Source organism: Palaemon carinicauda, chromosome 26 (genome assembly GCF_036898095.1).
Source record: "Palaemon carinicauda isolate YSFRI2023 chromosome 26, ASM3689809v2, whole genome shotgun sequence".
In the NCBI taxonomy this organism is placed as follows: Eukaryota; Metazoa; Arthropoda; class Malacostraca; order Decapoda; family Palaemonidae; genus Palaemon; species Palaemon carinicauda.
Window position 1 is genome coordinate 101,604,368 of NC_090750.1, and position 16,630 is coordinate 101,620,997.

Sequence of the window (16,630 nt, forward strand, 5' to 3'; positions counted from 1 at the left end):
CGTCTCTCGCTTACGGTGAGAAACCAAGTAACATCCTATTTTGTTCCGTGCAGCTTAGGTTCAAGCCCTCCAACTAGAAACCTGCCGCTTGGTAGTCAAGGCTGTAACACAGGTAATTGCTTGAGTACATACCTTGAGGAAGGTGGTTACCTAACCCCAAGAGTATAGCACACTCGTTTGTTTTTCTTTTTCACGCCAGTGACTATTTTGAGGCCGTACCTCAGGAAAACATTGAAGGAGTTCGCTCCTATGTTCAGCACGCCTCACTAACCCTAGGTAGGTCAAAGGAGGTTGTAAGGGTCTTGTCCGTGACAGGGACTCAGGTCCTATTCCAGTTACAGACCTGTTCTTTTCCTCATAGAGATGATCCAGAGCTCTTTACATTTTAGGGAAGAATCTGTCCATAATGTTTTCAAGCACAAACAGTGCCATTGGTTGGGTGAAGATGTCTGTTCTTCACCTCACCCTACCTGCAAGACATGATCCACAGAAGACTAGATAAATTTCTCTATGGCTCCTGTGGTCCAAAGCGCTCTCGAGCAGCTCCTTTGTGACACAAACCGTGTCATTGGTAGGGTGGATAAGTCTAATCTTCACCTCTCCCTACCCACAAGACGTGACCCACAGAAGACCTGATATGTTTTTTCTATCACTCTGTAGCGCTCTCGAGCAGCTACTTTGTGACAAACAGTGTCATTTGTTGGGTGGATATGTCTAATCTTCACCTCTCCCTACCAACAAGACGTGACCCACAGAAGACCTGATATGTTTTTTCTATCACTCTGTAGCGCTCTCGAGCAGCTCCTTTGTGACAAACAGTGTCATTTGTTGGGTGGATATGTCTAATCTTTACCTCTCCCTACCAACAAGACGTGACCCACAGAAGACCTGATCTGTTTTCTCTATCACTCCATAGCGCTCTCGAGCAGCTCCTTTGTGACACAAACCGTGTCATTGGTAGGTTGGATATATCTAATCTTCACCTCTCCCTACCCACAAGACGTGACCCACAGAAGACCCGATACCTTTTCTCTATCACTCCGGTGGTGGTGGCATTGTAGAATAAGTGGCTTAATTATACTTAGGGCTCCTTGTTGGACAAGTAGCAGAAAGCTGAAGGCTTTGGCTACCCGGGGGAAAGACTGGGATGAATGGAAGTATGTCTGGATTTTACTTTCATCATCTTCCCCTCCTTTGAGGAATAGCACCATGGGTACCTTTGCAAAGCTGGCTTCAATCTCTGCAGGTAATAACCACTTCTCTTGTGAAACCAAGTATGTTTCTATACTCGTACATGTCCCCAACGCCTCTTGCGAGGTAGGCCTTGGGAAACGTACTGTATTGTCGTTTGTAAGGCTCCCATTTAAACTAAGAAATCTTCTTACCTAGACGTTCTTACATCTCTCACAACTATTTTGGTTGCTCGGGCCGCTATCATACTCGCTGGTATTGATATGCGAGGTGCAAGGTTTTCCCTTGATCACAGTCTAATACTGTACATATTAGGGAAACCCGTCAATGACTAAGCCACCACCCACCTAAGAGTGAGTCATCTAAATAAATAGCGGAAGGTTTGTTAGTATGGGAACAAATGACAAATTTGGAGATAATTTGTATTTTTCCCTAATACAAACCTGTCGCTATTTATGTAAATTAGCCCGCCATCACCTGTCCCCCAGTAAGTCCTGCCTGCAAGCAAAAAGTGACGTGGTTCACTGAACTGTGAGTAGATATAGGTGGCTGTGTAGCTCCCAGCCACCCCTCTACCTACCCACTGTAGTGGTTATGTAGGGATAACTCTAATGGCTCCCTTCCAGCTACCAATAGAAGTAATATCCAAATAAATAGCTACATGTTTGTATTAGGTAGGTTAGGGAAAAATACAAATTATCTCTGAATTTGTCATTTTGATGCCTTCATTTCTTAACTTGAACAAATTAGAAGTGGTGTGTATTTTATTATTGTTATTATTACTTGCTAAATTACAACTCTAGTTGGAAAAACATGGTGTGCTATACTGTACACCCAAGGGCTCCAGCAGGAAAAAAACATTTGCTACAAGATTAAACTTCTAAAGGTCCGCATATTCAACTGCTTGATTAGGAAGATCATTTCATATTCTGGTCACAGTTGGAATGAAACGTCTAGAATATTGTGATGGAGAAGGAAAAACTTAGTTTACTGCATACTTAGTACTACGTATAGGAAAGTTCAATCAGGGAAGATTCAAATGCAAAGGATAGTCAGAATTGTGGAAAATCTTATATAACATTCATAAAAAATGTAACATTTTTATGCATGTTGTCAGAGAATAACATCCAGATCAGGAATAAGTTGTCATCCAACAAATTATGAGATTCAGCACCCAGCTGAAGACCAGACAGGAGAATAATATTGGAAACAAGGTAGAATGAAAGAAATAAGCATGATTTCAGAATAGAATGATTGCCTAAAATGTGAAGACTAAAGAAGCTAATTATTTTGTGCAATGGAGGAAGAAACAGACAGAATGAGTTTCTCAAGATTAAATTTTACAATCAAGAATCACTCCTATAATTTTAAATTAGTTGTTTATAGGTAAAGAAACATTATTCAGGCAAAGATCTAGATGTTGAGGAGCCACTGTCCTCTTGACAACTTACAATCATACTTTTGTTTGAGGGTCTACTTCATCCCCGTTAATTTGTATTGAGCACTAATTTTAGTTAAATCTCTTCTAAGGGAATTGGCCATCAGGTCTACATTCAGGAGTTGGATTTGATCCAGGGAGAGAGAGTAGCATCCTATATATGTGCAACGAGAGTTTTCAATGCCAAACCACATTTCTTTATATATGAAAAGTATTTCCCATTGTATCGGCTGTTATAATGTTACAGTATTTAATGTAGCCTGTATAGATGAAGTTACTGCATCAGATTGTTTGTAAATTCCTGCCCTTGTCTTTTACTGAATAAAACTAGTTTCACACTTTCAGAACTTAATCTCTCCTGCGGCTATTTTCAACCTACCCTTCTTCACCCTTACAGACTGAGTGAGTGAGGTGCAACCTAACATATATGCTAAAAGATCTATGAAATAATCCTAGTTTTTGGTGTTATCTGAACTTTTTTAATAATTTTTTGTACTATTCTATTATCAATAATATTTAGTCTTTCATCAACAACAATTACTGTAATCCTTGAAGAAATCAAGGGCACTGTTGAACAAACTCTTAACCAGTTACTTAATAAAATGCGTATCGAACAGCAACATCCAGAATCAGCTGTTGACGCTGGTGAGCCACAGCTCTGTATGTAATGTAAATAAACAAAATTAATGTAAATATTGTTAAATTTAACCAAATTAGTGTATTGTATACTATCGCAAAATTATTTCTAACTCCATTTCTTATTTAATCTTGAAAATCATTTTATTTTATATCTTAGATTTAACAGATTAGTTTATTTTAGATCATCGCAAAATAATTTTAACTTTGTTTTTTTAACCTTACAAAATCATTTTATTTTATACTATCTTAGTGCAAATGACATTCTCAAATAATGGGCCTGGGCTTTACTATAAACATGCCATATTGTAAACATCTAAATTTAAAAGTATATACTGGACGTACATTTATTCTTGAAGTTAGATTAAATTTTTTGTACTACGTTAAAAACTAAAATTTGAAATAATTCTTATTGACCATAAATTATTCAAATTGCATTTATAAATAGAATACAGAACTGGGAATGGTTGTGACAAGTAAATTTGTCGGGTCCTTTTTTTTTTTTTTCTTGTCGCTTCGCCTTGAATCAATTACCGACCTAGGGTGAGATATAACCTGTACATGTATCGAACATGAAATAGTACTTAGAACGTGCTATCTTTTATGAGAATTGGATGCATTTCGTTAAGCTTCCATGTCAAGTACAGTTCTGTATAATGCAGCATTTTATATTGTACTATGTAGAAACCAACTTAAAGTTGGGTAAAACAGTGTAAAGTTGATTTTTTAAATTTTAATACATGGGAAAGGCTACTTGAACTGCGACTGACATGTTGCATTGACGTAGAGCTCATATTCATGAATTTTAGCCCTGATTGTGAGAACGAGTTCTTGAAAGCTTGAGGTTCTCAATATTCGAAATGCTGGTGATTATGCTTTCGTTCGTTTCCCTTGCCTTTGTTGTGATTCTGAAGGTTTTTGGGAAGTGAAAATGTAATTCGTCATATTTACTGTAAGTCCTTGGAATACAACGGTTTTGATTACGTTTCATTGAAGCAACTCGGGTCCCATAAAGGACTTTTTGTTATTCTCTATGTCCTTGATCTTTTTGTGGCAGGGGGTTATTCCTTATGTTTCCAGAGTTTAGTGTTTTTATATTATGAATTATAACTACTACTACATTAGCATAGGTGAATGTCTTCAGTGTTCATGTGCAGTACTGTATTTAGGCGTGTTCTTCACAGCGTCAAAACTTACGGATTACAGTACATAAGAACAGATGTTGTTTTAACATGAGGATCTACTGTATGTAAATGTTTGTATATATTAGGCAGTCAGCTGATTGTACAATCTACTCGTCAATATAGATATATTCAACTCTCCTGGATTGGTTGAAGAAAATAAATAGTCATAAGGTATAGATTAGAAACGTGATGACTCTAACTTAGTGTATAATGAATAACATAATGCAGTATGTTGTGTGCTATTTTACTACTGTAAAAACATTTTCAGGCCTTCTTCCTCAGTTGGTGGATGTACGGGCAGTGTTACTTGGTGGTGTAGGAGGAATGGTCCAATTATGTGATCACTGCACTTCTATCAAAGCTGTCCAGTAAGATGCATCTACTGCTTGAAGCCAAACAACTCTCCCAGTAGCCACTTCATCTTGGAAAACCCAAATCAACAAGTGGCATGTGTGTCTTTCGGGTTGTGTCTCCAAGTCGCCAGTGGTCTGAAGTGCCATGAGTGTGTGGCAAAAACAAATCAGCTAGGGCTTTATTGCCCACCAGCCAGTGCTGCCATCCCATAGGACTTTCTAGCAGCTGATTTGATTTTTTTTTTATTTATTTTTCCCAAGGCTGTTTAAAAATCTAAATAATATGGCATGAAATCGTGATTAAGGAAATTTGCCATATTAGATTAGTGGCTTAAAGTTTATATGAAAATTTATTTCTCAAACTGCTGTACTTTTTATTTTAAAGTAATACAATTTATTTCAAATAGGCTGAATCATTATAAAAAAAATCTGTGATTGAAATATTGTTTTATTTTTGTGCTTCCAATCCTGCATGTTATTTTTTTAAAGAAAATGCTAAAGGTTCATTAAAAGTACTGTGGTGCTTGTATTATTTTTTATTGATAAGTGGAAATATATAATTTAAATACACTCTAGATAAGTTATATTGTGTCAGGTAATTTTTTAAGTCCTGCAGATCCAAACTCACTACTTCGAAACTGGAAAAAGCAAGTTTTTCCTGACAACCGTGATAAAGTGTGGAGAGCAATCTCTCCTTGCATGGATGCCCCGACGAGTCTACATCAACACATTGATGTTTGTTGCGCTGAATGTATGTCTGCAAAAGTAATGTACACATGTAAATTAAAAAGGAATATTAAAATTATAAAGCTTGGGTATTATTTAAAATAAGTTTGACTGAGAAACTAACCTAATAAAACACTTGAATCACATGATGAGCAGTTATTTAATGATTTTTTTTTTTGTATCATTTATTGTATTCTTGTTAACAAGCTTGGCAGTATTTTGCAGTTTTAGATATGTGACGGAGCTGATAACGAATGGCAGACAAAGACAATTATAAAATTTCCTGTAAATACTGAATAGAGCAGGCTGGCAAGTACAGTATCTCAATGTTGTTGGTTAACCCTTTGAGATTCTGTTGTCACAAATTTAATCTCATGAGATTGCAATGACATCATAAAGGGCTAGTGGCACCAGTTCACCTCGCACGGTGTACACGTGTACCATATTAATTACTTTTAAGGTCTATTGTAGCATTCCTTTGGCCAGTAGTTGGCCTTGCTTTTACTTTACCCCTGTTCTTGCTTTCTTTCTGTAATTCTAACTTTTACCTGTGTGGATTTCCCGTATTGCAGTTGGGTGTTGAATATAGACTAGCCCAAATTTATAAATCAGATCAGCTACGAGAAATCAAACTAATCCATACTAAGTGGGGTTGGAGGGCCTTGTCTGACATGCTTAGTATAGGTTATGTTGGCACTAACAATCTCTGTTAAGTACCCAAGTTTGCTAATAGTTCCTAACCCTATCTACTCGAGATACACCAGCCATGCTTCTCAGACACTTCATCTCCAATACTTTGTCGACCTCACTTTCATTCCCCACGATTCCAATCCATAGATAAGTTGGTACAATCACTTTCTCATACAGAACTCTACATTCATGCCCAACCCTCTATTTTTTTTTTTACCACTCCCTTCACTGCCCGCAACACTTTGCATCCTTCATTCACTCTCTGACGTACATCTGCTTCCACTCCACCATTTGCTACAACAACAGACCCCAAGTACTTGAAACTGATCCACCTCCTCAAGTAACTCTCCATTCAACATGACATTCAACCTCTCGCCATTTTCCCTTCCCATACATCTCATAACCTTACTCTTACCCACATTAATTCTCAACTACTTTCTCTCACAAACCCTTCCAAATTCTGTCACCAATTGGCCAAGCTTCTCTTCCGCGTCTGCAACCAGTACAGTATCATCCACAAACAACAACTGATTTATCTCCCATTCATGATCATTCTCATCTACCAGTTTCAATCCTCGTCCAAGCTCTCGCCACTCCATCAACATACAAGTTGAACAACCACGGCAACATCACACCTTCCTGTCTCAGCCCCACTCGCACTGGAAACCAATCGCTCGCTTATTTTCCAATCCTAACACATGCTTTGCTACCTTTGTAGAAACTTTACACTGCTTGCAACAACCTTCCACCAACTCCATATAACCTCATCACATTCCACATTGGTTCCCTATCAACTCTATCATACGCTTTCTCCAGATCCATAAACACAACATACACCACCTTATCTTTTGCTAAATATTTCTCGCATATCTGCCTAACTGTAAAAATCTGATTCATACAACCCCTACCTCTTCTAAAACCACCCTGTACCTCCAAGATTGCATTCTCTGTTTTATCCTTAATCCTATTAATCATTACTCTACCATACACTTTTCCAACTACACTCAAACTAATACCTCTTGAATACACTCATGCACATCTCCCTTACCCTTATATAGTGGTACAATACATGCACAAACCCAATCTACTGGTACCATTGACAACACAAAACACACATTAAACAATCTCACCAACTATTCAAGTACAGTCACACCCCCTTCCTTCAACATCTCAGCTCTCACACCATCCACACCAGATGCTTTTCCTACTCTCGTTTCATCTAGTGCTCTCCTCACTTCCTCTCTTGTAATCTCTCATTCTCATCTCCCATCACCGGCACCTCAACACCTGCAACAGCAATTATCCTCAACATTCAGCAACCTTTCAAATTATTCCACCCACCTTTTCCTTGCCTCCTCTCCTTTTAACAACCTTCCATTTCCATCTTTCACTGTCTTCAATTCTCGAACCAGCCTTCCTTACTCTCTTCACTTTTTTCCAAAACTTCTTATTCTCTTCATATGAACAACCCAATTCCTGACCCCACCTCAGGTCAGCCTCCCTCTTTGCCTCGGTTACCTTGCGCTTTACTTCCACATTTTTCTCTATATTTTTCATACTTCTCTACACTATTACTCTGCAGCCATTCTTCAAAAGCCCTCTTTTTCTCTTCCACTTTTACTTTCACTCCTTTATTCCACCATTCACTGCCCTTCCTCATGCTGCCTCCAACAAACTTTTCGCCACACATCACTTGCAATCCCAACAAAATTTGCTTTAACTAAATTCCACTCCTCTAAATTACCAGTTTCTCTTTCTTTCAGTCGTATGCCATTTCAACCTTTCTTGATATTCACTTTTTACCCCTGGTTTTATTAGCTCTTCAACCCTTACTAGCTCCCTTTTCCATCCCCCCACTCTTTTGCTACAACTAATTTTCCTTCCACCAAAAAATGATCAGACATACCGTTAGCCATACCCCTAAACACGTGCATATTTTTCAATCTTCCAAACATTCTTTTAAGTAATCAACACACAATCCATTAACGCCCTTTCTACCCCTTTTCCATTTGCCACTCTTACCCATGTATACTTTTTTTTATCTTTTTGAAAAAGCTAGAACTTATCACCATCTCTTGCTCAACACATATCTACCAGTCGCTCACCACTCTCATTTCCACCGGGTGTGCCATACTTCCCAATGACACCTACCTCTCTAACGCCCACTCTAGCATTTAAGTCACCCATGACAACTACACAATTCCTTCTACACCTATTTAACTCATTCCGTTCTTCACTTTTCTCACAATATAGCCTAACAAATGCCCAAGATTCCCTACCCAACCTAACCCTTACTCTCATTAACCTAGATGATATCTCATTCCATTCCACTACTATACCTGTCATCCATTCACTCTGCAATAATGCCACACCCTCTCTTGCTCTTCCCCTTTCAATCCCAGACACACTACCAGTCATTTCACCAAACATCACTTCACCCTTCCCTTTAATCTTTGTCTCGCACAAAGCCAATATATCCATCCTTCTATTCCTATACATACTTCCAATCTCACATCTTTTACTCTCTATCGTAGTACATCCACGCACATTGACACCCCCAAAACTAGAGTGTGGGGAGCAGTCACTCTCCCCCCCAGCTCCACCTCTTCAATGTCACACAGGAGTATATAATACAGGAGAGGGGGTTCCCGGTCCCCTCATCCCGTCCCTTTCAGTCACCTCTCACGACACACACGGATACGTTGGCGCTATTCTAATTATTGTTATGCCCCCACGTCCAAAAAGTATTAAGTATATGTATGGGCAGTAAATTCACAGTTACTCTGTTAACAAGTACAGTTTAGGGAGTAAACCTACTCTTTTACCGTATAATTGACTAGGTCATGCAAAACAGAAGAGATGAAGCCCAGACTAGGTGGGCTAAGCACTATGAATCACAACCATTGGAATTTATCGATCAACACTTAATATATTAGACTACAAACAGTATAAAATATTTAGGAAGTTTTACTCATATCCTATATCATAAAATAAGACCACCTTACATTACCAAAGATCCGAAAGGTACGCTACTACAGTTAATCATGAATCTTACAAGGTTTATACACTGCACAACATTATAAACATTGAATTTCCCATTAAATATTGCTGCGCTGCATGTTAGCTGGGAATGTACTATAAATAGTAATCAGCAATGTTAAAATTTTATCATAACAGTATGTCTTCACTAGCTCTGGTTAAATTTTAACCATTGTGGAACAAACTTTGAGAACACGATTCGGTGATTTCTATCATGAATATACTTTTTGGAAAAACAAAGCAGTATTAAACTAAAATGTAAAATTATTGAATCCTTAAACTTTATTGAAACAAAAGCTGCTTGAGAAAATGTCCAACCAACCAAGTTTCAACTTTTAAGTCACTTCAACAGCTGATTGGAAAGCTAACATGTGTGATATCACCACCATACCAATAATTTGCTATTATTTTGAAAACGTAACTGCTTTCTTATCAAAGTACACTGTTATCCAAATAAGTGGTGTTTTTTTGTATTCAATTATTTCTATTACCATTTAGTTAGCATAGTATTCACCCAATCAAACATGCACTAGGCCCAATCAAACTTGTGAGTAAGTACTTAGGAAAATGTTGGTAAAGCCCTAGTGTATATATGTTTTGGGCATATCAGGATGAATGGAACTTATTTCAAGAACTATGGTTTGGCTACAAACGTGGCGCTGATAATGTTAACCTACCCTCTATGATTAGAAAATAAGGATGAAAAAACTCTTAATATCCAAAGGGTAAGCAATTGTGTGCAAAATCAGATGAGAATTCTAAAATATGATTGCAAAAATTGTATGCAACAGATCACAATCTTTCCATTAACAAGATTGTGATTGATGTTATCAACTTGATTTTTGGGCTCAGCCATGTCATCCTGATGGAAGGTTCCTTTAGGTAGCCTTTCTAAGGGATATTTGCTACAGTGATACTCCCAGAGAAATAAACCGAAGGTCTCCAGGATTCTAACTCTTGGCCCGAATATCCATAAAAAATTTAAGGACATCACATAATATCAGGGGACGGAATTTTTAGATAAGACGCATAGCAATCTTCACCCCGAATAGATTTAACCGTTTGAGGGGGAAGAGTGGCGAAAGAAGGGGGTGCCGGTCTAGGCACCCAGTGGACCTCCTATCCGCACTACTACCGGCTGCCATTCCTTCACTTGTAGCCGATATGACTAAGTGTTCTTCCAATGTTATCCCGGTGTTATCGCAAGTTATCGTAATGTTAATCATGCAATCTCCGACATCTTCATTCTTTGGAAAGTTGAGTATTAATTCTTTCCTATGTATAAATTTTTGCTCCCGTCTCACAGTTAAATTCCAATAATTTAAGTGTGTTAGGTTGAGCATTGCCATGACCGGAGGCGGCCATTTTTACGACCGCTGTCGCCATTATTATTGCATTTTATTTAGCTAGTAGGGTGACTTTCCCAGTATTTAGCTAGAATATTAGCTAGTTGAGCAAATTCCTACCGAAGTTAGGCTAGCCTAACTCGTATATACGTTAGTAAAGTAATTCCCCATGTTTAACCTCGCCCTATCGTTCCTTATTAATTTGCAGGGGGACATACATCCCTAGAATTTATGGATAAGGTTCGATTTATATTCTCTTTTAGAGAAAAGAGGCTAAACCCTTCCTCCCTCCCTGAGCAGCCGCCATTACAGGCGGCAACCGCCAGCTCTCCCCATCGCTGCAGAGTACTCCGGCTTTGGGGTTAGAAGGCAATTCAGGGTGCCCTGTCTTGCAGCCGACAATATCACCAGCAGGGAAATCTTTGTTCCTCTGCCACCCACGACGTCATCGGCAAAGGAAGCCATGCTTCCTCAGTCTACTAACAAAAGTAGGCGGCATACCTGCCGTCACCTTTCTCCCCAGTGAACTATAAGACCCTTCCCCCCTCCCCTTTCTGTCCTTTAGTGTCGACATAGCCGTCACAACATTCTTTCTCCGGTATTTGGTCAGTCATCCCAACGTACCAGGTTGTCTGCATTGCCGGCCGGGACCCTACCAGCGGCGGTTAGGCAGCCGCCTTAGTCACCTTCCTTCACCGGAAGTGAATGTCCCGGAGGGAAAGATTGAGCCGGCCCTGACGGCTGCCGGTGGGAAACCCAACATACTTTTGAGAAGTCTTCAGGCTTCCCTTGATCTGCCATCCACAATTATTGCTGCCGGCTGTACAGCTGGTGGCAGGCTTTTTGTGGATGGATGGAAGCTAGAATCAGATGGATTCTTATCCCTTCCATTAGAATTCTCATTCTGGCAAGGAGACAGTAGGCGGCCCTGACAGTCCTCCTACACTTCCAATTGTTGTGCTAAACCATAACAATAGGAAACTCTCCTACCTTAATACTTTCTCTCTCTCTATCAGTTAGTGCCGCCAGGTACTAACCTAACCCTGGTAGTGTGCCGGCCAGACTACAGTATATAGAATATACAGTAGTACATTTAATTTCTAACATATTCTATGTTTCCTATCACAGTCTATTGTTGGGACCACGATATCATGTTGAGGTTGAGTAATCCCTCAACACCAGATGAATCCTTTGATCATCAGGACCTTAATAAATCACCGCTCAATATTATAATATATTACAGGTGGATATAGTTAGCATAAACACTTATTAACCCTAACTGTAAGTACTGGAGTTTCCTCCACCCTGTATTCTTCCTAACAAGGAACCTAAAATATTATTATTGACGGAGGTCTCAGTAATTGATTGGGGGTGGGAAGCGTAAATATGAGTCTTTCCTATTTCCTTTCCAGCTTACTATCCTAAGCTACCAAAAACAAAAGTAATTACTATTGTTGATAAAAATTGTATGCTATTATATCACAGATATAAAAAATTATATACTCATTGAGCCCCTTTTCCTTTACAGGAGGAGCCAACGTAGAAGTGTGCAGCCTTAGCCTGCAACCACAAAGACAAATACTCTTGTGGCTACACGAAGTGCAGGACTCATGTCCCCTGCAGCATCGTGTCGGAAGTCCCCAAGTATTAGGACCCTAAGGGTTGCCCCACCTGTTCGACCCTGGTGGCCGACTTTGGAAAAGCTCCCTCAGTCAACATGGAGACTAGAAATACAGCAAGGGAAACCCTTCGCTAATGTGTAAGTAGATTCTAAAAGGATTTTCAAGGGACCCGACAACTCCCTAAGGTACCTACTGTTCTCCAAGGCTCTACCTAACGCAGTGGTGCCCCAGGAACAGGTCCAGTCTCCCCTCATACAAATGAAGATAGACATGGACATAGACAAGGCACTAGAAGGCATGAACATCCTTCAAGAAAGGACGTCAGAAGTGTTCATTGACACTGAGAAGGCCCTACTACAAGTGGGCCCTGAAGAAGACGTGGAACATCCATAAGCGGAGGAAGAAGGATCCGTTTCAATGGCAGCTGAAGACCCTCAGCTTGCCGGGATGGCATACCAACCTATGCCGTCAACCTCTTCAATCCCAACTCCATAACCACCGGCATAGGTTGTCATGAATGAAGAGATCCTCACTTCGATTCAACGGATAATGGAGTTGTTCTAAAAGACGATGAGATAATCACTCAGACTGCAACAGATACTATTGCAAGAGAGGATGGATCGCCCAGGACCTACCAAGAGCTCTACTAAGAAGCTCCTTAAGGCGCTGAATTTCTCTCACCGCTCCGAAACCGACCCCTGGAGGTATACGGAGCATATGCCCATGATGAATGGGAAACTATTCATCTCAGAGAAGTTGGGGACCAAACTGATTGAAGATCTTGAATTCTGGCCTAACTTTTCAGTTTACCCAGAATGCTACATGAGACTGCGCGATGAACATGCAACCCGTGAGGAAACGGTACCCAAAGAGGTCATTATCCTCAAACATGACAAGGCGCAAGCCATCATCCTGAAAACCTTGAAAGGAACTGGGTATACCAACTCCAAAGTCTCAGCACTGAGCAAGAGACATCACACCTTTCTTGCTCCTTCCTCCATCTCTTTCCCCTGTTTGGAGAAAGCACTAGACTTCGCCATCAAGGCAGTCGACAAGGGCAATCCTTGCCCAACCCTAGAGGAATGCAAACCATTCTCTCTAGCACTACCTGCCTGCGAGGAGAAGTGGAAGGATGTCCGTTTAACCTTCTCTGTCTCTAAGTTGGATCCAGAGATAGCAGACCAGCAGTTCACTGAGAACCTTCCGAAGTTGCCAGACCATCTTCTGAGGAGGGAACAGGAGACGGATGAGAGACTAGCGGCCTCGCTTTCTCATCAGAACTGCCTGGAAATGAGTGCAGATCTACAGAACGCCCCAGAAAGGATCAATTTCCTGGGGAAGTCCCACATGGGTACCCTTGCGACGTTTTGACCTCAGCAACCATAAGACACGAAACAAGGAAACTGATTACCTCAAACATCAGGGGTAAAGACCTTTTTCACACAGGAACTGGTCCAAGAGATCATAGCCAGGGCAACCCCGGAGAACGGGAACCTTCTCCAAAACTGGGGCATGAGCTCAAAGAGGAAATCTTCCTCAGACAGAGGTCCCCAGCCTAAAAATAAAAAGGCAAGGAGACCATGCAGATCTGCACAACTTTCTGCCGTGACTACGACCACGAAGCCTCAGACCACTTTCCAGATGGTCCCTCAACAACTGGTGGCTCAGTCGCCAATCTTTAACCCCAACGTTGTGAGGCAATCGACTTCCTTTCACCTTGTCAGAAAGGAAATGGCCGTAAGAGAAGTTCACCTGGAGATAACTCCTGCCGGGGCCGAGTAGGACGTGGTCACGAAAACAAATCCACAGGACCACACACCCAAAGAGGGGTTCCAGGTAGGAGGCAGACCGTATCACTGTCGGGATCGTGGGACCTTCGATCCCTGGGCCCACAGCCTATTAACAAATGGACTTGGGTGGAAATGGAACAGAATTCCATCCCGTTTTCCAAAATTCTTCTAACACTCCACCCCCTCGTGAGAAGAATATACCTCAGAACTCTTGAACAAGAAGGTAAGAAGGAAAGTGAAGTCCATCAAATTCCAGGGAAGGCTATTTTGTGTTCCCAAGAAAGACTCAGACAAACTCAGAGACATTCTAGACTTACTCAACAAGTTAATCGAGAACAACAAGTTCTGGATGCTTACTTGGCAACACATAAGCACCCTTCTACCAAAAGGAACAGACACCCTCAATAGACCCAACAGGTGCTCACTGGCATCTATTGAGCCGCTCTTTCTCCTCCTACCTAGTATTCATGCCACAGAAGAAGTTCTTCAGAGCAATGTCCTTCGGACTGAATACAGCCCCAAGGATGTTCATGAAGCCGGCCGACACAATCATCTAGCAGCTAAACTCTGAAGGAGTTCAATTACTAGCATATCTAGATGATTAACCAGTATGGGCAGCATCCAAGACTACTTGTCTGCAGGCAGCCAACAAGGTGATCCAGTCTTTGGAACACCTCGGCTTCAACAACAATCGCAAGAAGTCTCGCCTTTCTCCAGCTCAGAAGTTCCAATGGCTAGGAATCCAATGGGACTTAAAGTCACACCATCTCTCCATTCTATTCAAGAAGGGAAGAGAGATAAAGGGATCTGTCAAGAGACTAATCTGTCACAAGAGGATTTCAGAACGCCAACAGGAAAGAGTATAGCACTCTCTTCAGTTTGCGGCAGTGACAGACCCAGTGCTAAAGGCACGTCTAAAAGATGGGTCAAGAGTCTGGAGAAGATACGCATCAAAAGCTCGAAGAGATCAACCAAGGCTGGCCCCGACCCTATTGCGCACGCTGTTAAGCCTGTGGTCAACAGCCAAGAGCCTGGCATGAACAATTCCCCTGCAACCACCACAACCATCAGTGGAGGTACAGTGCTCCTCGAAAGGATAAGGTGGCCATTCTCATAAGGGAAAAGTGCAAAAGAATTGGTCGCACCAGTTCAAAACCTTTCATATCGACGTTTAGGAAGCTCTGACAGTTTACCTGACCTTGAAGAGACTATCCCCTCGCAGAACAACCCACATCAGATTGGCCCTGAACAACGAAGGGATAGTAAAATGTCTAAATAGACAAGGCTCGAGATCATCTCACATAGGACATGTGATATTAGCCCCCTTCCACCTGATAAGGAAGAAAGGATGGCACCTATCAGCAGTTCACCTACAAAGGTTCCGCAATGTAATAGCAGGTGCTCTATACAGGCGGAAGCCCATAGAGACAGAATGGTCCCTAGACGTAGACCCATTCTCCTTCACCTTGGAAAAAGTCCCGGAACTGCAGACCGACCTCTTCACAATGAGCGACAAGAAACTACCTCTTTATGTAGCCCCTTAGATGGACCCTCAAGCAGAGGTGATGGACATCACATCCCTCTAATGGAACAAGTGGAACCACATTACCTGTTTCCACCAACCATCCTCCTTCTAAGAGTCCTCAACAAGCTAAGATCCTTCAGAAGGACAGCAGCAGTAGCGGCCCAAAAGCAACTGGTTCCCTCTAGTTCTAGAACTGAAACTGAAGCTGTTCCCTCTGCCGGACCCAGCATTATCCAATCTGGTCCAGAAGTTGACTGTTTGCGCTTCATCCTTGAGAACCAACAACCTACATCTCACGATTTCCTCGCCCTAGCGGCGAACAAAAGGTTTAGAATCTCTTAAGGATAAAGTTGACTTCATCGAAGAATACAGTATAAGTCAAGATGGACTAGGAATAGGAATCATCATGGAAGAAAAGGCTGTCCTTTGTGAAATCAAAGGAACCGACAGGAATATCGATATAGATTTCGGTCTAGTTTTCTTCATATTCCTACTCGAACAAGGCCTAGCCTCCACTATGATTACCTCGTGTAAGTCAGCCCTGGCTAAACCACTTTACACCTTTGGAGTGGACCTCTCTAGTGAAATCTTTAATAAGATCCCAAAAGTATGCGCTAGACTCAAGCCAGCAACCCCTCCAAAGCCCATCATGTGGTCTTTGGACAAAGTCTTGCACCATGCTTCGAATCTAAACAATGAGAATTGTACTCTAGAGGATCTAACAGACTCAAGCCAGCAACCCCTCCAAAGCCCATCATGTGGTCTTTGGACAAGTCTCACACCATGCTGCGAATCTAAACAATGAAAATTGTACTCTAAAGGATCTAACACAGAAAGATATTTTTCTGTTTGTCATAGCCTCAGGGGCTAGAGTTAGTGAAATAGTGGCTTTATCTAGAAATGAAGGCCATATTCAGTTCCTAGACAGGAGAACTGAACCTCTTTCCTGATCCTGCTTTTCTTCCCAAGAATGAGCTACCCACCGAGATGTGGGGTCCTTGGAGAATCTGCCCACTGAAGGAAGATACCTCTGTGCCCAGTAGAGTGTCTTCAGGTCTATCTTCGAAGAACCTCAGACTTCAAGGGAGGA

The 16,630-nt window shown here is 41.2% G+C and overlaps 2 protein-coding genes across 8 annotated transcripts in view; one reads left to right on the forward strand and one right to left on the reverse strand.

Moving 5' to 3' along the window:
• tws (protein phosphatase 2 regulatory subunit tws) overlaps positions 1-5,616 on the forward strand; it is a 183,569-nt gene extending 177,953 nt beyond the window's left edge. For 3 of the 7 annotated variants that reach the window (XM_068350022.1, XM_068350021.1, XM_068350027.1), the window contains exon 11: positions 4,718-5,616. The gene's annotated coding sequence lies outside the window, so the exon portion shown is untranslated. Of the gene's footprint in view, positions 1-2,721; positions 2,969-4,717 lie in introns of those variants that run through there. The other 4 variants (XM_068350026.1, XM_068350023.1, XM_068350025.1 and 1 more) reach the window with 2 other exon arrangements.
• LOC137619727 (RWD domain-containing protein 3-like) overlaps positions 5,323-16,630 on the reverse strand; it is a 52,611-nt gene continuing 41,303 nt past the window's right edge. Inside the window, exon 3 of the mRNA XM_068350028.1 lies at positions 5,323-5,559. Coding sequence (XP_068206129.1) covers positions 5,332-5,559 — 228 coding nt within the window. The 3' untranslated portion in view covers positions 5,323-5,331. The remainder of the gene's footprint in view (positions 5,560-16,630) is intronic.